Raw genomic sequence first — 22,489 nt, forward strand, 5'->3', positions numbered from 1 at the left:
AGGTAGGGATGCAGCACCATGGGACAGGCAGGCCCGAAATGGGCAGGGGAGGAGTGATTTGTAGCACCCAGTCTCCAGATATGTGGGTTGTCTGAATCCAAGTGAGGCTAGGCTCCCTGTGCCTTGAGTCACTTTTGTGTAGGCTTCCCTGTCCTGGTCAGTCCCCTCCTCAGCTGGGGTCTGCCCAGTCTCTAAAGTGGGGTTTTTTTAAATTTTTTTTTCAACGTTTATTTATTTTGGGGACAGAGAGAGACAGAGCATGAACGGGGGAGGGGCAGAGAGAGAGGGAGACACAGAATCGGAAACAGGCTCCAGGCTCCAAGCCATCAGCCCAGAGCCCGACGCGGGGCTCGAACTCCCGGACCGCGAGATCGTGACCTGGCTGAAGTCGGACGCTCAACCGACTGCGCCACCCAGGCGCCCCTAAAGTGGGGTTTAAAAAAAATTTTTTTAATACTTATTTATTTTTGAGAGAGTGAGACAAAGTAAGAGTGGGGGAGGGGCAGAGAGAGAGGGAGATACAGGATCGGAAGCAGGCTCCAGTCTCTGAGCTGTCAGCACAGAGCCCAACGTGGGGCTCAAACCCACAGACCATGAGATCACGACCTGAGCTGAAGTCGGACGCTCAACTGACTGAGCCACCCAGGCGCCCCTAAAGTGGTTTTGCATGTCCACTAGCTCAGTGAGGGGCAAAGACTGGAAATGACACACTTATAGAGATGGAAAACAGATTAGTGACAGCCTAAGGTTAGGGGGGAAGACAGGGGCCAGGAGGTGTTTGTGGGGGAGGAGGAGGAGGTGGTGAACTTTGTGGTGACGGAACAGTTCTGTATCTTGATTGCAGTGCTAGTGACATGAATCTGCACCTGGGAGAGAAAATGGCACAGAACTATATACACACAGTTGTACCATTGTATCATGTCAATTTCCTGGTTTTGATGATGTAGTATAGTTGTGTAAATTGTAACCATTCAGGAGACTACGGAAAGGTCTAGGAGGTGGATCTGTACTATTTTTTGCTACTTCCTGTGAATCTATCATTATTTTTAAAAAAGTTAAAGAAGCCTAAAACAAAACAAAAACTAAGCCAGACTCTGCTCTGAGTGACCAAGCATTGGGGTAGAGGAGCAGATCTCCATTCAGTCCTGCAGAAATGCACTGTTAATACAGCCTGTGGGGAGGGCGGGGAGGCTTTGCCTGCAGGAGTCCCTTGGGGTCACTGGCATTTGAAGAGCCCTTGGCACAGCCTATAACTTTGGGAATATAACGTTTCTGCAAGATGGAGACAAGAACGGCTCCCCAAACCCACAGGTGCTCCTGGTGGATGGAGGACTGGGGACACTCCACATTCCTGGGCCCCTGACAATGAGTTTGGTTAGTGGTTGCTAGAGAGAGATGATCTGGAACTTAATCCTGGGAGGGGCACTCAATTGTTGGTATTATCCAGCCTGGGAAAACCTGCCACAAGTTCTCTAAGGGCTGGAAAAGTAGAAAGTAAAGGTTTCCTGGCTTGAGAACTTAGAAGGGGTGGGAGCCCTGGGGAGGCCCGCCCCCAGCAGTGCTGGCTGAGGTGAGGACGAGGCTACAGCTATGGGGCCACCTCGAGGCAGACCAGCTCTGCCTTCGGCTCTGGGGGAGGTGTGAGGCAGAGAGTACACTGTCCTAGAGGACACTGCCGGAAAGGCACTGCACCGGGGGCCCTAGCAACTTCCAAGGAGGTGGCTGCAAGTGTGTCCTCTGTCCTGGTTCTGCTAAGAGTTTGGGACTGTATTTCTCTCTGCGTGCTGCTCCACCTCTCTCTTGGGGTCAGAAGAGGCTCCCACATTCTTGTCCCCAAAGCCAGTGGGATTTGAAAATGGATTTTCTGGAAACGACAGAAGTGTCAAGTATTTCTACAAGGCTATCAAGAGGCAGCCTCCTTCCCTGATGTCCTCTGGAGGGGGGCCAGGTGGCTTTCCAGGTCCCTCTTCTCCCTTGGGAGTTGCTTGCTTGCTGGGGTTCCTCCCAGTCCCCAAGATTGGCACCCAGAGCATGAGCTGCACCTCAGGAGGTGTGCCTCACTAGGTGGGATATCTCACCTCATTCCCAGGGCTCCTTTCCAGGAACTGGGCCTTGGTCCTGTACCACCTCCTGTTTTTGCCAGAGTCCCTGAGAATCAGGCCTCTGTAGCCGATATATCCATTGTCACTGTCCACTCTGTTGAGGCCCGTAGCCCACTCTGGTGATGGCATTCTTGACACTGCTCCAGTTGTGCTGAGATTGGGTATCTGAGTGACAGCTTCTTTGACGTCTCTATTTCCCCCAGTCCCGTTGGGATGTCCTGCTCCTGCTCCCTTGGGGCCCATGCCTTTTGCACCCTCAGCATGTCAAGGAGCTGGCACCAAGTGGTTGTAGATTTTGATCTGTATTCTGGCAGCAAATGCCCAGGAAGGACTCTGTCTGGGGAGGGGAGGGACTTGAAGAGACTAGGGACATTGGTATGGGTCAAAGGAGCAACTATAATTCTCCAGACCAATCATGGGAGCTGGAGAGAAGGGGAGACTGTCTGTACCCATGCTAGAGACAGACACACCCATTAAGGAGGCATGGAGAAGACTGCATGTTGAGGCTCATTTCCACTCTCTGAGTCCAGAGTTATGGATGGCAACAGGGGTCTGTTTGGGTATGGGGAGCTATGCTCATTGGCAAAGGGGGTTGTGTCATCTGCTATGTGCCTTTTGTATTTGGCTTTCGAGGGACATTGTAGGGCTTACAAATTCTCCTTTTTGAGCTGAGCTGGTGAGAGCCCATGGATTGCTAATTCTGTGCCTATTTCATACTACATATTTGATAGAGGATGATCATGGAGGATAAAAAATGTGGGATCCACTTATGCCCAGGACTTTAGGAGAAGAAGCATCTGTGGCTTAAGGTACCAGTCCCTATCACCTGGTGCAGGGTCTGCCTGACCCTGGCAGAATTATGTTGCTGGATGAGGAGGGGCATGCAGTTTGCATTTGCTGTTCCCCCACTACCCTTCCTGAGCCCTGAATCACACCTGAAGTTCCCTCCCATCCCTCACACCCAGAAGGCTGCCCAAGGGAGCCCATCTCAAGGATGCTGTTCATAGACCAAACAGGGATTGCAAATTCAAAAGCCATTAAACATCCTGATAGCAACAGAGACTCTGATGGCAGGGATTGATGCATTAGGGCATGGGGCAGGGCAGTCTGTGGGGGACTAGGGAATCTGCACCTCAACTGAAATCATTGCCATACAAATTGTTTAAAAATGGTGTCTGCCAAAGAAGATACATCTGCACATAGAATCTGGCAACTGCAGATCTTTCCCTTTTCCTGCTGCCCTCAGAAGGGGTCTCTCCTGGTCTAGTTCCTCGGGGTTCCTCCCACACCAATTGGGTGACTCCAAGGAAATGGCATGGAGTGTGAGTTAAGGTCCAGTTTATTAATCTGCTCCCTAAATGACTTTGGGCAAATACCCGACCTCTCTCTGTCTTGCTTTATTCATCTGCCCAATGGGTATAACAATATCCTTCTAGTCCACTTTGAAGCATTGTTCTGAAGATGAAATGAAATAGTGTATTTTTAAAATTCATACCTTATTTCATTCCACAGTGGATTTGAGGCAGCTTCTAAAAATACCTGTGATATAAAGGATAAAAATAAATAATATGTGAAATCATTTTGCGATTGTACTGTAAACACGTTCTCCTTATCGTTCCTGGGAGCAGTGCGAAAGTGATAATGGATATATTATTTCCCAGACTCATTTTCAATTTAACCTTGGCCTTCAGGGCCTTAACTGAAAAGCAGGGCTGTGGAGTGGGGGGTAAGGGGTGGGAAATCTCAGAAGCCAGCCATCTGCTGGGCCCCAAGTTTGGTTTTGCCTGGGGATGCTTGGGGGTTGGTCAGTTCTGACTTTTTGGCCTCCTGCTGCTCTACATGGAGGCTTTCCTGGCAGCTCTATTATCATTAATGCCAAACTCCCTTGAGTATCCCCTCCGTGCCTGGCCCTGGCCTGAGTGTGCAGACACAAAGAAGAAAATTACTAAGTCCTGTCCTACAGGGGCTTGAAAGGAAGACCTGGGAGTGAAAGTCACACTGGGTTTAGCTTGATTGGGAAAGTTATTGATTCCTTCTTATTTCAATTCTTTGTCTGGACAAGGGACCCCATACCCCCCTCTTCCTCCTTCACAGCAATGCTGGAAGGATGGAATGGGAACGTGCTCTGATAGAAAAAAAAAAAAATTGCTATGCAAATGTAAAAAGTCATCATCTCTGTTCAGTGCTGCTTTGAAGTGATTTAGGAAACAATGGAGCTGTTAGGATGTTGGAGTGGACATGACCAGGAGGGTTTGCCTTGAACACTCCACCATAGAGTCTTTCAGGGACCTGTGCAGGACTGGGGGCCTAGACCACAGAGATGAGCCCTTCCCCACAGAAAATGGAATGCCTATCAGCTTTGGAGCATGTATCGAATATTTAGTATGTGCCCAGCACGGAGAGTTGTTATGGGCTGAATTGTGTCATCTCTGGCCCCCTTGCCAAATTCCTATGTGAAGTTCTAACACCCAGGGTCTCAGAATGTGAGTATATTTGGAAATAAAGTCTTTAAAGAGGTAATTAAGTTAAAATGAGGCCAGTAGGGTAGGCCCTAATCCAATTTTATAAGGGTATCTCACTAAAAAGAGGATATTTGGTCACACAAAAAGATACCGGAGACACTCACATGCAGACGGAAGACCATGTGAGGACACAGTGAGAAGACAGCCACCTGCAAACCAAGGAGGAGATCATGGCCAGAGCCAAGCCTGCCAACGCCTTGCCCTTAGACTTCCTGCATCCAGACCTGTGAGACCATAGATTTCTGTTGTTTAAGCCACGGAGTCCATGGCATTTTGTTCTGGCAGCCTGAGCAGACTAATATAGATTTGCAAAGAAAAGTACAAAGTAGTCACTTCTTTAATGACTACTCATTGAGTCGAGCACTATGTGGGCAGCAGATGCGAGGATGAACAAGAGAGATGTGGGCTGCACTCTCAGGAAGCTTAAAGTCCAATAGGATATTGTAGCTGCCTTCAAGACGGGGAGAGAAGACCAGCACTCAGAGAAAATAGAATTGCATCTAATTATATGTGTGTATGTGAAGTTTAGTGGTGCTGACTTCCAGTGGTGGAATCGCAGAGAAAATAAAACTAAAAGGACATCTTTAGGAAGGTTTTGTGGGGTGGGGGCTAAAAAAGGTTCAGGGGATGAAAATCTGGGCTGCTCCTGACACTTGTGGGGAACTTCCAGCTCTAGCAAGTGGTGCCCTGCCAATGCTGCTTACCTGGAAGGCCCCCCACCTTGGGGACTTCTCAGTGCTCAGGGTGCTGGCCAAGACAGGCTTGTCTCCTGGGCGCCACTGCTGCCACCCTCAGGCTGCAAGCTTCTGCTCTCGGGTGGCTGGGGCTTGGCTGGCCCTTGTGTGCTTGTTTGCTGCCATTTCTCCAGGCAGATGGGGACTGCTGGCTGTTTGTCAAGTTAGCAATTAACAAGTAATTCATTAGGCGCCTAATGAACAAATTATTAACCTGGCAAGCCATGTCCAGCTGCTGACTGGGAGTGGGGGAGAAATGACTATTAATAAGGTCTTGGAGTGGCAGTTGTGGTTTAGTGGTTAAGGCATGGGCTGGGCGACAGGAGATGTGGGTTCTGGACTTTTGGACCAATTGCTTTACCTCTCTAGGCCTTAGTTTGGCTGCTCACATGGTAGGAGTAATAAAGCCCTATTAGTGGGCAAATGAAATGTCAGAAACAGTCTGTATAAGTGCAGGGTATTCAGTTATATAAACTCTAAGGCCCTTCGTTCTAACTTCCTCTGATTCTACCTCCCCAAACCAGTGTAAGGATACCAGGATCATCCCTGTAATTACTAAGTGTCACTCACAACTTACTATGTGCCTGGAGACCTAGTATATGCAAGGACAATACAGGGCAGGGAGCATGTGTATAATGTGTCCCTGCTCTCGTGCACTTGCCATTTGTGGACCTATCAGACATTCACACACAGCAACTAACTAGAGTATGAAGCAATTTGTGATAGGGCCAAGAGCCACAGAATTTCAGAGGGAAAAAAAAGAAATGTAACCCCAGGTGAGCAGGAGCCTTGCAGGAGGGCAGGGACTTGAAGAATGACTTCATTGTGTTTTTCTGATTATAAAAATAACATGCGCTCATTCCCCCAAATCTCCAAATAGAGAAAATTGGAAAGAAGAAGATAAAGATAATCCGTAATCTCATCAGCCAGAGATAACTGCTGTTGACATTTTTGTGTGTATCTGGGAAGGATTTTGACAGGCAGAGATGGGGAAAGGATATCCTAGATGGACGCAATGTCTTGAGTGAAAGCTCTGGGCTGGAGGAGGGTAAGACCTGTGGTGGGGGCTTTGGGAGATGAATGTGCAGACCGGGCAGGCTGGAGCAGGGGTCCTGGAGCAGAATGGAATTGGTAGCCGGTGGCGGTGAGGGAAGTGGGGAGGGCTGAAGAGGGCAGGAGGGGCCAGACTGTCACGGCAGAGGGTGTGTGTGAGAGATAGTGCCTTGTGCATCGGACCAGAAGCCCCAGCCAGCAGGCCAGCCCTCTGCTCTTCAATCACACTCCTGATGCAATGGAACTTATCGATGTAGCTGTCCCACTTAGGAGAAATACTGCAAAAACCCCGGCAGGAAAAATAAACAAATATGAAGCTGTGGCAGAACTGCCAGAGGGAGTGTGGGGCCAGAGGAAGAGGCAAAGAAGGCCTGTATTTAGTGTGACCGGCTGAGGCTGTTTCAGCTGTGTGGGCAAGTCTGCACAGGGGATAAGGGACCTGTTCTGCTTTGTCCCCCATCCAGCAGGGGTGACGTCCCTTCAGAGCCTTGTCTTATCCCTAGGAGACATCTAATCCACAGATACTTTTTGTCTCATAGCAGCAGAAAAGTTTATAGTTGGCAAAACTCTTTTCTATGAGGTACTTAAAAGGGTTTTGTAGGAGGCAGAGTTTTTCTTTGGTTCACCACGACAAAGACATTGATGGCACCACACAGTCCATCTCTTCATCCACATCCCATGTGTCAGATGGGACCGTGTAATTGGTTCTGGCCAATGGGCCATGGGTGAAAGTGACACGGATCACTCTGGCCAGCTGTCTCCACTCCAGCTCTCTCTGCTTCTGCCTTAGTGACTCAGGAAGGGTTTTGTTCCAGGAGGAGCAGCCACAAAATGATAGCGTGTCAGTCTGGATCCCTGAGTGACTGTGTGGAGCAGAACTCCCTGCAAACTTAAGCTGAGATTGTCGTATGAAGAAGAAAGAAACATTTATAACACACCCCATGGAGACTTCACAGTTTGTTTTTTGCTGTAGCATAGCCTAGCTTAACAACCCATTTTGGTTGACTGAGGCTTGACATCTTACATTAACAGTAAAATGAATACCTTGCTCTGGACAGCTTTCCACAGTTTATTGTAGGGCAAATTCACATCTATCATTTCGATCCTAGGAGCAATTACATATTTGGGAATTGCCCCCTGGCAAGAGCTCAGGAAGCATTCATTCTTAATGTAATGACTTCCTTAAATCTCCACTGCTACACACATCCAATGTTTAATCAATCCCTCTCCCCACTATGCTCTAATTCTACCACTGGTTAGCTTCTAAGTGTGTTACACTTATTTGAGTTTTTTTAAGTGTTTTATTTATTTTTAAGACAGAGAGAGACAGAGGGTGAGCAGGGGAGGGTCAGAGAGAGAGCGAAACACAGAACCTGAAGCAGGCTCCAGGCTCTGAGCTGCCGGCACAGAGCCCGATGCGGGGCTCCAACTCACAAACTGCGAGATCATGACCTGAGCCGAAGTCTGACGCTTAACCGACTGAGCCACCCAGACGCCCCGTGTTACACTTATTTGTTCTTCCATCTGCCTCCCCACAACCAGGTTGGAAGCTCCTCGACACTGTCTTATTGAAGACAGTGTTTGTTGATATTGCACATCAGTGTCTACTGCAGCAGGCACTTCAGTGATGGCAGAACGAGCCACCAGTTGTGTATGGGCAGAGTAGGCCTACCATCACTGTTTTCTTAAGGGGCAGCTAAGTTAGGGGGCTGGCTCAAGGTCACACAACTAGTAAGTAGCACAGCTAGGAATGGGCCCCATCTTTATGACTAACAATCACAGCCTGTCGACTGTGCAGGCGGTTTTGAGGACCAGAGGAGATACTGCCAGGGTGCTTTGTGAGGCATTCCCATGATGTTTGCATTTCCTGTTTCTAAAGGCCAGTAAGGAGTCCAGTGTGGTGGTGTTAGAAGCTGGAGAGGGGCCTGGTTGGACTAAGGAGGCAGGTTGAGAGGACTGGGGCAGGGGCTCCCTGGGGGAGGACGCCTTGTCTGCCATACCCTCAGCAGCAGGATGGTGCCTGCAGTTTCATGGATGCTCAACCCAGTGCCCCCTTGAACAAATGGGAAGGAATGAGCAGGTGAAGGGCGGCAGGAAAGGAAGCTGCAACCTGAATTTTGAAGGTACAGATCTGTAAGGGGGTGTGTAGGATGGGGAACAGGCACGGGCTCCCTTCCTACCCTCCTGCTATCTGCGTGCATCCCCTGGGGTTCACATGGTGTCTGTCCCCTGCCCCTGTGGAAATGCTGGGGTTGGGTTGGCAAGCAGGTGATATTACGTGTGGCGGGCTCATTGTTGCACCTGTACAGTCCATTTAAGCACTCCCAGAACACTCATTAGCAAACACAACATCGGTCATGGGGCCTCCCCTATTCCTAGCTCCTCATGGGGCTGGGGGTGTAGAGGCAAGGCCTTTCTCATGCTCTGGTGGCCTGAATCTCATCCAAAGAGTAGATGGATGGAGCACACTGGAGTGGTGGTCCAGCAGGGGCTGTGAGCAGCACCTCGGGAAGAAATGCCTGCTCCCTCAGGGCTGATGGCAGGTGGAAGCTCTTGTGTAGCAGGGATTGGTTCTAATTAGTCATCAGATTCCAACAGGGGCTGGGTGTTTTTCTTGGCACAGTAGGTGTCTTCCAACAGACCTGTTCCTGTTCTCCTTTGGGGAGTGGAAAGGTCTTTGTCTTTTGAAAAGCTCTTTCACACCCTCATTGGACACTCCTGGTGTGGCTGGGTACCTCAGGGTCAGCCATAGTGTGATTTGAAGGGTGAAGGGAGTGGCTTCCCAGACACCTCCCAGAACTCCAGATCTTAGGACCAGAGGGCATTCAGAATTCATCAAGCAGCACTTGCAAATGGATTAGATGAACTTGCATGCCCACTGCAAGTAACTGGTTCCGGCTGCCTGGAGCGCTGCATTGAGAAGTCTTAGCTGGGATCAATTAACAGTATCTACCTTGGTTAGGAGAGGGGAGGGGTGCATGAAGGCAGATTTGCCTTCTCAGATCTTATTTGAATGAATCCCTTTCCCCTGGTGCCTGATTTCCGCTATTAGAGAACAATTACGTCCCGTTAAGGCCTTGTCTCTCTGTTCATATTTCTTTAAAATGCATGTGTGTCAAAGAGAAATACCTAGAAGGTATTGAAGAATTCAATGATTGATTGATTGATCAGAATTGATTGCAAAAAAAAAAAAAAAGACCATTCTCAGTTTTGCTAGTTCTGGAAAATGCAATGCACTGACAACTTTAAAATACATGGATTACCACTTGGCTTAGGATCTGTTTATCAGACTGCCTCTGAAGTGGCAGTTGCCTGAAAGGAAATGGGAGAGCAGGTCAGTTTGGTGGAAGGCAAGGCTGGAAACTGGAGGACCCCCTCTCCCACAGGGTATGCCTTGCAGTGGGGACACCAGGGGTCAGAGGTATTGAAGTGTTGACCACCTGGGGGAGGGTGCAGATCAGCTCTACTCTTTTCAGTTCAGAAACCCTTTCTTGGGAGAGACCGGTGTTCCTGGCACTCTTGCCTATTCTCTGTGGGCTATGTCTTCAACACCCACTTCGGTGGGGGAGTCAGGTTTGGGGAGAACTGAGGTTGTAGCTGCCCTATTTCTTTAGAGTAAAAATTATTGGGGTTGCTGGGCTGAAGAGCAGGGGGTGGGGGATTACATGCTAGCAAGTAAGAGCCAGGCAGTTCATTGTGTCGATCGGAATTCTAATGAACTGTTAATGTACTAAGTCATTATAGACTTAGACTTTAAAGTGAAGAGTATAAACCAATCTAGCTTGAATTAAAAGAACTTAAGTGGCAAAAAAAAATCCTTCGGTCAGATTTATCAATTTTTCCTAAGGAAAACCAAATGGGAGGAAAGAGAAGCATTATAAATGGGTCAGTTAGATCCTAGTGAGTCCTGTAACAGTCCAGTAAAAGAAGTGTTTTGACCCAGGTCAGTGATCCTGTGCCTGAGCCTCTGTGCTGAGCTTAGGTCAGGAAAGAGGCATCATTCTTTCATTCATTCATTGATTCCAGAAGCACACACTGGGCACTGATTATGTGCCAGCCTCTGGGAATATGGGGATAAAGAAGATGTAGGTCCTGTCTGCATAGAGGTTTGAGTGGGGTGAGGAGTATAGACAAGAAATCAACAGGCATTTTTGATAGAGCATGAGTGCTCAGCTTTGGAGATCTTGGTTTTCATGTCTGAGGAAAGGGGATGTTCCTCTTTACCATGGAGCTCCAAGTCACTGGAGCAGCCAGAGCTATGCCAAACAGTTCACTGGGTGTGGGCTGCTCACTCCTGAAGCAGATGGGGAGGCCCCAAAACTCTCCATGGGGTAGGGGCTGCCCCCCAAAATACTGACTGCTTCTTACACCAGCAGAGTGTCTCAGACATTTCAGAGTCACTGTCACATGCAGCGTCTCACTGGATCTTCCTTCTCTTCTGAGAGGTCTGTTCCCTGAGGATGTTAAGGTCACAAGCATAGCTGGAGTAGAGCTGGGGCTGGAAACCAAGTACACTTGGCTGGCTCATTCCATGGGGTGAAAGGGGTGGAAGATGAACTGGGGAGTTGGGATGGAGCAGAGACAAGGAGAGGACAGAGATTCTAACACAGACTTCTCAACTTATGTACGACTTAATGATGGTACAACTTACAAATACTCGACTTTATAATGGTGTGAAAATGATATGCATTCAGTGGAACCCATACTTTGAATTTGGATCTTTACCTGGTCTAGCGACATATGGTACAATCTTCTCTCATGATGCTGGCCAGTGACAGTGAGTGCAGGTCCCAGTCTGCCATGGGATCATGAGGGTCAACAACTGATGCACTGACAACCATTCTGTTTTCATCTACAGCACAGTGTTTAACCAGTTACATGAACTATTCAACACTTTATTACAAAATAGAATGGTTTTGCCCAAATGAAAATGTTCTCAGCACGTTTAAGGTAGGCAGGGACAAGCTAGGACATTCAGTAGGTTAAGGTGCATTAAATGCATTTTCTACTTATGATATGTTCATCTTATGATGGGTTTATTGGATGTAATCCTCTCGTGAGACAAGTAAGGGTTGTAGTACAAAGTCTGTCCTTCCTTCCTTCCTCTTGTTCTTTCAACTAGGAAACCCAACTATGTGCACTGTGCTATGTCCAAATGGTACTGGACTCTTTTTCTTTTTTTAAGTTTATTTATATATTTTGAGAGGGAGAGAGAGAGAGAGGCAAAGAGAGAGGTAGGGAATCTCAAGCAGGCTCCATGCTGTCAGTGCAGAGCTCAACTTGGGGCTCCATCCCAGGAGGAAATGTGAGGAATCGATATCCAGAGTCTGACACTTAACCGACTGAGCCACCCAGGCACCCCCAAATAATACTGGACTCTTAAAGGTGGACCTCTAAGCCTAGTCTGGGCCTCCTTCCACAGTGCCACACTTCCCAGTTGGGGTGTTGCCCCAGGAGCCAGGTTGCAAGAATATGGAGAAATGGGACCACCCCAGGCCTGGGAAGATAGAAGAATCCTGAAGCTCCCCCTCCTGTCAGCAATGCAGACTCCCTAGTGTGGGGCCAGTGGATCTGGGGAGGCCCAGGCAGTGAAAGAACTCAGCCAAGGCAGAACAAAGGAGATAGAAGTTTGTTTATTGAATACACTGCAAGACAGCAGCAGGCAGGACGGTAAAGGAGAGACTCTGCCAGGAGGCAGTGGTGGGAGGCTGCAGTTAAGCAGGGAGTGAGGAGGTATGGGAACGTATGGAATGTTCCTTTTTTGGTACCTATGCCTGGTTGTTAAGTAGCCCATTGGTCAGCTAGGGCCTTTGGCTATTTTGAGATGGGTCACCTAAGGAGTCTGTTTGCACTCAGTCCTGGGGGTCACTGTGGGCCCCTTCTACCTTACTCAAGTTTCCACTGCTCAAGCCTACTGCTTAAAGGTGGCCTCCAAACCTGGTACAGTCAGTCCCTCCCCATCCAGGGAGCAGGGACCCACCCATTTTTGGAGTAGGGAGGCAGCAGGTGCCTGGACCCCTGGGAATGGCCTGCTTTGCAGATGTGATGACTTCCTCCATGTGATGACTTGGGCTGGGGAGCAAGAGGTGGGAACGGTACCGATGGCTCTGCTCCCTTCTGCGGAAAGCAGACAACGCCAAGAACCCTGCTGTCAGGGAGGTTGATGGGCAGCTGGCTGTCCACGGGTGTGGGCAACCTGAGGGACTCTTGGGGGACTCCCATACAGGTTCCATCCTTGCGGACACGGGAGCTCTGGGGAGACAGATTCCACTTTGGCGTAAGGAAGAACGTCTCAACAATCCAAGCAGTTTGGGACTGTGGAACGGAAGGAGAAATGAGCACCCTGTCAAGGGAAATGTTTCTGTGAAATTGTCTTAGTTTTTACAGTTAAAAAGCATTTTATTTTTGTTTTATTTTACGGAAGTGTTTGAGGAAAGGTTACCTCATAAATAGGAAATTTGGAATCAGTTATATCTGGGTTCATATCCTACATTGGCAACTCACTAGTGACCGTGGATAAGTCACTTGGTGCCTTGACTTTTAAATTTTTTTTTTTTTTTTATCTGAGAAATGCTCACCTCAGAGACTGTTTGGGGGCCGAAGGGAAATGAATTTACTGAAAAAAGCTTTGTAAGCTGTTGAATGCTAGGCATCTGTTGGCTCTCTATTCTTGTTGTCCTGCAAATTTCCTTCAACCCTGACAGCCTGAGGGCTCAGGATGATTGAAATTCTACCATTAGCAATTCATTCTTTTGGGTTAAACATTACCCCTCCCCCTGGTTGCTGCTGGGGTTAGAGAGGATATCTGGAAAGTATAGTGCACGGGGACAGTGGAGTGAGGAGGAACGTTTTGGATGATGAGAAAGTTCCCAGGGTGAAGAGGGTCAGGGTGAGGAAGGGGGGCCATGAAGGTAAATGTGCCCATCTGTCCAAACTCTACATTAGGCCTAGGGGAGGCATGTCTGCTCAAAGAGGGATATTCTGGTCCCTGTTTTCTGTCCAGAGCCCCTTCTGAGCTGCCTTCCAGCCCCCTGGAGACTGCCCTGGGCCCTTCGAGTGACAGTCCATTTCAGACCTAGCTCCAGTGCTCCACCCACTTTGCCAGGCTTGGCTAAATAAAGACATAGTCCCTGTGGGGAGCTGCTGGGTCTGAGAGTTCTCCTGGGGGGCAGCAGGCAGCAGGAGCAGGCTCCCCACAGCTTAGCAGAAGCAATCACTGCCCCTCTCCCTGGATTCTGCCTCTGACCTTGGGTAACCTGGCAGATCGCCAGTGCCTGAGAGCTGAGGTGGGTGTGCACGCTCAGACAGGCAGCTGGGATCTGCCAAGCACAGTGCTGGCATGGGGACAATGCTGGGGTGTGGCCTGGATGGTGCCCACATAGGCAGAGCAGTGCACTCAGGGCCAGCGGGGAGGAGGCTTGACAGTGAGCTGGGATATTTTAAGCTGATGGTAGCTCACCAGAAGGACCACTTACCAGCTCAGCTCTGGTCTCCATTGGGAAGTTGTGAAGCGGGCAGAGGAGAAGTGGGGTTTTGCAGTTTTCTCAGGACATCTGTGACTTCTAGTGAAAGAGTTTAGAGAAACAGTCCTTCCCAGACCTGTTCTGGATGAATGAAAGACACTGCCAAAAACTGTTGGGTCCCTTCTCCCTCTCCTCCATGATCTCCTATATAGGAGAGAGCAGCAGAGAGGCCCGGCACCCTGGCAGGATGAATGCTTGGTTTCTGTATTAGAAGGGGAAAGCTCATTAGACCAGAGTGTGGGAGGACCTGCTTTCAAGTCCTGGCTCTGCCACTTGCTGGTTGCGTTGTGACCTTGGCCACATCATGGGACATGTTCAAGCTTGAGTTGGTTCACTTGGAAGAGAAGTTAATTCTGCCACGCCTTCCTCTCAGGGATGCTTATAAGAGCTTCAGGATCTTGGAGGAGAAAGCCTTGAAACTCAGAAGTGCTATATCCACATAAGGTGGTTCTGATAGCTCCCTGCCCAGTAACCATCTGCATTCCTGCATTCCTGCTTCAGCAGCAGCTTCCTCTCCCTCTGATGGGCTACCCCAGGGTCTGGGGACTCCTTGGCATGGGTGGGGCTGCAGAGATGTCTCTGAGGCCCTGGGGAGAGGCTAAGTAAAGCCAGATTCCCACCTCCTGCCAGTGCCTACCTCAAAAGAGAATGATGAAGCATGGAGAACATTGACCGAAATCAATTAGAGAAATCAATGCCCCTGAGTGCAGTATGCATTTCTTCCCTCCTAATATGGTCCCACCCACCCTGCCTCAGCAGCCCTGTTCACTCTTTGGGATCAGATAGTTTAGTTAAATCCCTGCTGGTCTTCATTCCCAAACTAGTTCTCTCCTGTCAGGCTGGGCATCAAGGATCTGGAGTGGTCCTATGGGGATGGAATGCTGGTGAGGGGGTCAGCCTGCCATTAGGAGGGAGACAGGGGGCTGGAACAGGGCTGGGAAAGGCCCCGGATGAGCTGGGCACCATGCAGCTATGCCATGTTGGACAGGATGCTTTCTAGGCTCTTGACTTGAACTCCAAGGATGAGGTCAAACAAAGCCCGCAGCAAAGAAAAAAAAAAGAAATTTAAGTTTTTAGTGTTTTCACACTGTTGCTGGTCAGGGCAGGGAGAAAGGGAGTATTTAAGATGCTCTGAATTGGGACATGAAAACTTACAGGCTGGAGAGCCATCACTTTGCTTATTTATTTAGGGCACATGGGTTACCAGAGAGAAACCCTAGATCCCAACTGCCAGAGTTCGAATCATGATTCTGCCACTTAAAATATGACCCTGGCCAGGTTAAATCACTTTTCTTGCCTCAGTTTTCTTATTTATAAATGGTGCTGTTAAGAGTACTTGCCCCACAGAGTTATTACAAGAATTAAAGAAATATCAACATGTACCTTGCCATAAAGTTTTAATTATTTTTTTCATGACAGAGACTGAGAAGTCAGGGCTGGTCACCTTGTCTGTCTTGACCGCTGAGTAGAAGGCAAATTCCCTCCTCCTGGGACTCCATGACGAATCTGTCACCAACAGCTTAAAACTTTATCTTTACGGTGCCTCTGACACCTTTTCCTGTCCCCGCCCACCTCCTCCAGTCCTTGCCTACCACTTCCTGTCCACGCCCACCACCACCTCCTGTTCCCCCCACCCCTCACTTCCTCCAGTTCTTGCCTACCACTTCCTGTCCACGCCCACCACCACCTCCCTTCCACGCCCACCTCCAGTCCTTGCCCATCACTACTTCCAGTTCACGCCCTCACCTCCTGGTCCACACCTGCCACTACTTCCAGTCCCTGGGTCTTCCCCTCCTGCCACACCCACCACCACCTCCTGTCCTTGCCAACCGCCTGCCTGCTTGGGTTTTGGGCCCTCATTACCTTAGGCGAGACTGTTAACAATTGCCTCCTAACTTCTCTTATCTCCATCTTTCACAGAATTGTCAGATCAATCTTCTGAAAATACCATTTTCATCACGTCACACGCCCTCTAAGAGACCTTCAGTAGCTTGTAGGGTAGCAAGTCCAAAGCCTTCCCAGCTTGGTCCTCCACTATGCATCCCAATGGGACCTTCCAGATTTTCTCCCATCAGCTCCTCCCAACCTTTTCCCCTTGGTTCCTCCCCACTCTTGGCCAGCTCAAACCTTTACCACTGTGATTTTACCTTGGCTGCTCCTTCCCAGAATGCTGTCCCCTGTGTTCAGTCAAATTCTACCCATCCTCCAGGTCCAGCTTGAGTCCTACTTTCCCAGCAAGTCCTGAAATCCAGTGGCACTAACTCTTCTTTTCTCTTACTTGGCCCCAGTCAGTGTTCCCTTGGGTTGCTTACTCTTCATGGGTACATGACCTGACTCTATGTGTAAATGCTTCCATGGCAGGAACAGTCCAACACTGTGTTGGGGATAGAAAAGGGGTCCAATAAGTCGGTGCTGCTTGATTGATTGCAGGAGACTGCTGGGCTGCTGTTCTATGTTTGTTCCTGACATGTCTTAGCTGACATTTTTTTTTTTATCCCTGGTTGGCTTTTATCTCTGGGGCAAGGGAACACCCAGCCTTCTTCCCTCCACTAAAGGAAAGTAAGGGATGAGATTCTGTGGGGGCAGTACAGGTCTGGTCAGCTGAGCTCTGTGGCTACTGCATGTGCACATGCCTGTGTGTGTAAGTGTGTGTGTGTACTGTGGTGGGGCTGCAAGCTCCTGCCCCAGTCCTTCTTCCCTCTCTGCTTCTATTGCTCTTGTCCTCCAGAGAATCCACTCCACAAGATGAGTAGGTCAAGAGAGATGAGGCAAAGGAAGAAACAAAAGGCCTAAGTGTTCTCCTTCCTTCCCCTCTGCACATTATAACTTCTGGATCTTTGATGGTGGAGGGGCAGGCAAGGTGGGTGGATGGGCATGAGAGTTACCTGCTGGTTAGCTCAGGGCAGCTGGGGTGGGCTCTGGAAAGCAGTCTGAAGGATACAGTACCTGGGGGTGTGAGGAAGTACATCAGTGAAGCCCAGGTGCTTTTGTTCACACATGCTCACTCTCCTTTCTCCCATGACTCCCTCTTGCAAGATCTCCTATCCATCATCCTCTACAAAGTAGTCTCTATTTCCCTTGAATAACTATAGCTTTTTATCTTCCCTTCTTATTCCGCACTAAGTTTTATGCCTTGTCATAGGTACCCAATTCTTTTTTCTGGATCCCAGAGGAAAGGGGTGACATTTTATGAACAACTGCCTATGAACCAGGCATCTGACTAGCTACTCTGTGTACAGTATCTCATGAAATTTCCTTAAGATTTTTTTTATCCTCATTTTATAAAGATTTTATAGATTAAATTGCCTATGGCTAGTATGTGTTCCTTTGTGTTTCCTCTGCATATCCTGGTGGGGTGGGAGGCTTACATATAGCATGTGCTCAGGAAATAATGGTGTGGCACCTGGACTCCGCCATATCTAAGGGCAACGTAGGTTGAGGGCTGGGGTCAGCAGAGGGTGGGCTGTATTGGGAGAGGCTTGTATAGACAGGGAGGAAGAGAGGGCCCAACGCCAGAGGGCCCCACAGCCACAACAAGCTCAATGTTGGTCTGGCTGGTGTTGTCTAGTGTCCTTGTTAAGGCCAGTGATGCCTAGTCCCTGAAGGGCCTCAGCCACTCACCTCTTGCTACCAGATTCCCCTCCCGCCAAGAAGGCAAGTCAATGGGAGCCATGCCTGGTGTCCATTGCTGCTTTCTCAGCTCCCTTCACCAGAAAGGGGGTCAGGCAAAGCTCCCACATGTTTCAGAAAGTTGTCCTTCCATATATGTTTATTGATTTTTGAGAGAGAGAGAGAGAGAGAGAGAGAGAGAAAACGAATGGTGGAAGGGAGGAGAGAGAGGGAGACACAGAATAAGAAGGCTTCAGGCTCTGAGCTGTCAGCACAGCTGTCACAACCCAGGAGTTGTGAGATCATGACCTGAGCTGAAGTCCTAAGCATAACTGCCTGAGCCTCCCAGGCACCCCCAGAGAGTTGTCCTTATGTCTAGCCAGGGTTAAAAGACAGTTAAAGTTTTAGAGGAGAAAGAGCGATGTGTTGATTTGGGAGCCGGGAGTAGAGTTAGCCCTTGAGAGAGAAAAGCTGCATGGGATACCAGAGCGCGTGGGGACGGTGGAGGGAATTTGGGCTACCAGAAGTCCCTGAAATGGGGGAGGGGAGGGAGAAAGTTTATTTGCGGGAGCCTCCTAGCCTCTGGCCTCCAGTCTCCCCAGACTCCCCAGCAGCATAAGCCCTATGGGCTTGTTACCCTTTCATCCATACTTTTCCGAAGCTGCTTCCTTAAGTCCCCGAATTCTGGAAACGAGGCAGGGAGGTCTTGTCAGTTGTGGTCTTTTCCTAGAACAGAGAGGCCCAGAGGAACGGCAGGGAGGTCTGCCCTGAGGAGGCTTTCCCCAGCTCTTACCCCAAGCATTCTTGGACCCCGTCTCCCACTCCTTGGGTTCGGCCGCACCTCCATAGGGCATCATTCAGTGGAGGGCAGGGGGAGGGGCTAGGGCTCCGGCCGACGCCCCAACATCAGCAAAAGGAGAGAGGTATTCGAAGAAGACCGGCGCGCTGTGCTTCCAAGGCTGGGGGATCCGTGTTCCCGCCTAAATCCGCAAGATGGAAGTTGCTCCCTCTAGCTCTTCCACTAGCGAAGGCTGATGGTTTTGTGAGTGACCCTTCCTTTCGAGCCCAGGTCGATTTCTAGCGTTTACTCTTTTCTAGAGACTTGTTCATTTACACATGCATGGTAAAAGACACCACCAAATACACCTTAGATCCGGTTTTGAGTAGCGCCGAAAGTTTAAGGCACTGGGTGTACCCTACCCCAGTACCCGGGGTGCGCGCCGAATGTAGGAGGAATGTGTGCACCAAAGCCGAGGGACACAGGCAGCTCGAACGTTGCTGAGGATGTGTCAGGAGGAAGAGTGAAACTGGGGTGCCCGGCGTGCGTGGGCGTGTCCCCCGCGTGTCCCCCGCCCCGCCGCCTCGCCCCCTCTTGCCGGAACGTGCCAGCAACCTCACCTCTCCTTCAGCCCTTTCCCAGCCAGACGCTTCCTTTTTGGTGCCTCTGGGCGTTTACTGTAAATTCCGTGACTAAAACACGCCGGTGAGCCCGGCCCATCGACAGATGGATCAATCGCCCCCTTCTCGGCTGGGGGAGGGGACCCCTCCCGGTGCCTCCGAAGCGAGGAGCTGCGGGTTGCCTCAGGAGAGCTCTCGGAGCCCAGCCCGTCGCCGAGCGCGGGCCGCCAAGCTTGGCACGGATCCCTGGGCCGGGTCGGTCTCCGGAGCGCCCCCCGGGGTGGGGTTCCAGCCCCGGACCGATCCCTCTCGTGCGGTTCGGGCAAGTCCGCTGTTCTAGGAGGCGGTCAGGGCGCTCAGGCACCACGGCCTTCCTCCCGCACCAGGGGAGGAGAGACCATTGGGGAAGGGGAGTCTCGAAGGGCTGCAACGCCGGGGCATGCGGGGCGCCGGGGGTGTGTAGGGAAAGTTCTCGAGCCCCGCGTGGAGAGCACAGGTGTATGCGTGTTCGGGGCTGGACCTGGGCAGGCAGGCTGCGCGGGGACGCTGGGGGCTGGCGCTTGAGGGGGTCTTTCTTTTCTCTAGCACCTTCGGGGAGACACTCTGCTTGGACTCCCGGGTCCAAGGACGCTTCCGCTTAAGGAGGGTGGAGCCCCTCCCCAGACCCTGGCCACCAGGCCTGCGGGGGGGGGGTTTCGAGCGCCCCTCCCCCACACCCCGGGAGGGCTGGGATGTCCGGGACTCCCCACGCCCTCCGGCCTCAGCTGAGCCTCCCCAGGCCTCCAGGACCCGTGGACCGAGGCGGCGGGGGCACGGGCAGTGGGGGTTGGAGGGCGCAACCCGCCCGCCGCAGGGGGAGGTCTGGTGGGGCGGCGGGGGAGGGGAGGGTGCGGAGCCTTTGGTGGGCTTGAGCCGTAGCCCCGCAAGCGGGTCAGTTTCCGGCCAAGGCATCAGGTCAGTCCCGAGAAGGGCGGGCGCCAGAGCAGAGGGAGTCAGCGGCGGAGCTCTCCTCTCGTCCAGCGTTCCCCGGCGCCACCGCCACCGCCGTGTCGCCACCGCCGCTGCAGAGTGTCGCTTCTCCGCCGCGCTCCCGCTCCCCGCGCCGCCAGCCGCCTGGGAGCCCGAGCGCCGAGCCCCGGGCGGAGAAGAGGGGCGCGGGCGCGAGAGCCGCGGCGAGGGAGCCGCGAAGGGGGAAGGGGGGGCGGGCGGAGGGAGGAGCAGGGAGAGAGGGAGAAGGGGGAGGGAGGGAGGAGAGCGAGGGAGAGCTGGAGAGAGCGAGAGCAAAGAGCGAGAGCCAGGGAGAGGAGAGGGAGGGAGACGAGAGAAAGACACACGCACGCAGATACACACGGTCACTGGAATTCCATTAGAAAAAAGTGAGACGAGCAAGGGTTAGCGGGAGAAGATTTTTTTTTGTTTGAATCTTTTCTTCGTCTTGGTGCGAAAGAAGCGACTCCGGGCTCTCGTCCTCGAAGCTCCCACCGGATTGTTCCTTGGCGCTAACACCCGTCGGTGGATTTCTCTATTTGCATTTTATTCTGACCCCCACCCTTGCTGCTTCCTTCCAGCCCTTCACTCTCAAATCGCCTCTCCCCCACCTCCCCAGTCCGCTCCTGGGAAGCGCAGGGGAATTGGACCCGCGGAGACTCGCGCCTTCCCGGAGCAGCGGAGGGGAGGACAGAGCGACGACCGGGCTCTCGGCTTGTAAAGCAGATATATCCTCACATACGTGTATATTTCATTTTAGTGGGCAAGAAGGGCGTCGAGAGGCAGCCCACCGCCCTCCTTACCCCCCACCCCAGAGGCGAGAATCGCAGGACTCGGGATCTTCATCGGGTGGACTAGCTTGGGATCTCCGCATTGGATTTGGGGCTGATTATCACTGCTTGGCTATTATTATTGTTGTTGTTATTATTTTTTTTTTTTACCCAAGGGAGAAAGAAAAAAAAACACAAAAAACTGTGGGATTTATTTAACATGATCTTGGCAAACGTCTTCTGCCTCCTCTTCTTTTTAGGTGAGTACCTGCGGGCGGGGACGGAGGAGGGCAGCTTGTCCGCGGGAGCCTGGGGGGCCGCGCGGGGCCGCGCGTTCGGGCGCCGGCAAGAAGCCGGGAACGCGGCGGGCGAGCGGGGCGCGGGCTGGAGACCGGCGGGGAGAGCGCGCCGCGGAGCGAGCCGGGCCCCAGCGCTGCCGAACCGAGCGGGGCCGGGCGGCGAGGATGAGGGCGGAGGGACGCGAACCGCTGCTGGCTGGTTACGAAGGGGCTTGGGAAGGAGACGTGGAACACCCTAACCATCCCCGCACATACGCACGCACACACAGGCACACTCGCTTACTCGCACACAATGCTACTAGCATTCATTTCTCCCAAAATAATGGATTCAAATTGCGGCAACTTGAGAAAAAAAGAATTGCAACTCTTGATTTGGAAGAGAGGAGGGTGGGTGGGGGAGAGGCACAGTGTCGCGGAGAGAAAAATCATGCCAGTTCCATCTTTCTTGTCGGCTCCCGGATCGACTCGGGCGGACAGCATGGGTTTCTCCAGGAGCTCCTGCTTGGACGTGTGTGGGGGCAGCGATGGCAGCCATCCCCTCACCTGCCAATCAACCTCTGGAAAGTGCATCCCGCTTCCCGCACCCGGAAATCCTTTCCAGTGGCCCCGCTCCCTGGAACACTTTTCAAGTTTCTCCCCACCCTTTGCCCTTCCTGTAGCCCAGACCCAAGCCAGATACCTGGGCGGGAGTGGAGGGTTTGGAGCATCCATTCACTGCCTATCCTTCACCACCTCTGGCCTCGGGGGCACCCTGTAGTTTGTAGGAAGAGGAGGGAGGTCAAAGTTTGCTTCCTTGGATGAAGAAAGAGAGGGATGTTGGAAGAAAGAGATCTGAACAAAGACCAGTGCCCATTCTGTAAGCCCCCTCCTCCAAGGGCAGGGAGGAGGGGCTGCCTGGTGCCCCGGAACCTTGGGCAGTCTCTTTCCCACCCAGAATTCCCAACCTCTCACCCCCTTTTGTGCTATGTGAAGTCTAAGTTGCTTGGGAAATAGGTTCAGAGAGAGCATTCTGGGAGTGGAGGTGAGGGAGAAGGCGTTTCTGAGGCCCTGGGCAGACCTGGAGTCCCAGGCAAGGCTGCTGCTCTGGAGAAGGTGCTCCAGAGAGGGAGCTGGGGAATGCATGTGTTGAGGGAGCACACATCTGCTTCAGTGTGGATGCTCTTCCCACGACCCTGACCTGCGATTAGCCAGTGGTGAGCCAGGCTGCCAGGCTGGGTCCAGAGTGTACCCTTTGCCTCCTGGTGGAGGGGAGAGGGGAAGGCCTGAGGAGGTAGGTGCCTATCCTGGAAAGATTTGGATGGTCTAATAAGTGCTCTCTTGACTTGAACAGGGGATTTGAGTCAATATTGGTTGGGCGCCGGACCCTTTGTCCACCCCCATCCTTTGCCCCTTCCCAGAAACTTCCTAGGGGGCTTGGCCCTGCTCTAGGGTATGGCCTTGGAGGTCCTGCCTTCCTAAGTCTGAGGCAGCTCCTCTCTTGGGTAGGAGAGGG

General features: G+C 51.5%; 1 protein-coding gene across 6 annotated transcripts in view; it reads left to right on the forward strand.

Annotated features, from left to right (window-relative positions):
* The first annotated feature begins 20,235 nt into the window (after positions 1–20,235).
* GFRA2 (GDNF family receptor alpha 2) overlaps positions 20,236–22,489 on the forward strand; it is a 99,740-nt gene continuing 97,486 nt past the window's right edge. The window contains exon 1 of one of the 6 annotated variants that reach the window (XM_086703507.1): positions 20,236–20,958. In XM_086703507.1, the coding sequence (XP_086559633.1) occupies positions 20,919–20,958 (40 nt within the window). In that variant the 5' untranslated portion in view covers positions 20,236–20,918. The remainder of the gene's footprint in view (positions 20,959–22,489) is intronic. The other 5 variants (XM_086703508.1, XM_086703509.1, XM_086703506.1 and 2 more) reach the window with 5 other exon arrangements.

Source organism: Puma concolor, chromosome B1, assembly GCF_028749965.1.
Source record: "Puma concolor isolate L17-30 chromosome B1, mPumCon1.1.hap2, whole genome shotgun sequence".
Classification (NCBI taxonomy): Eukaryota; Metazoa; Chordata; class Mammalia; order Carnivora; family Felidae; genus Puma; species Puma concolor.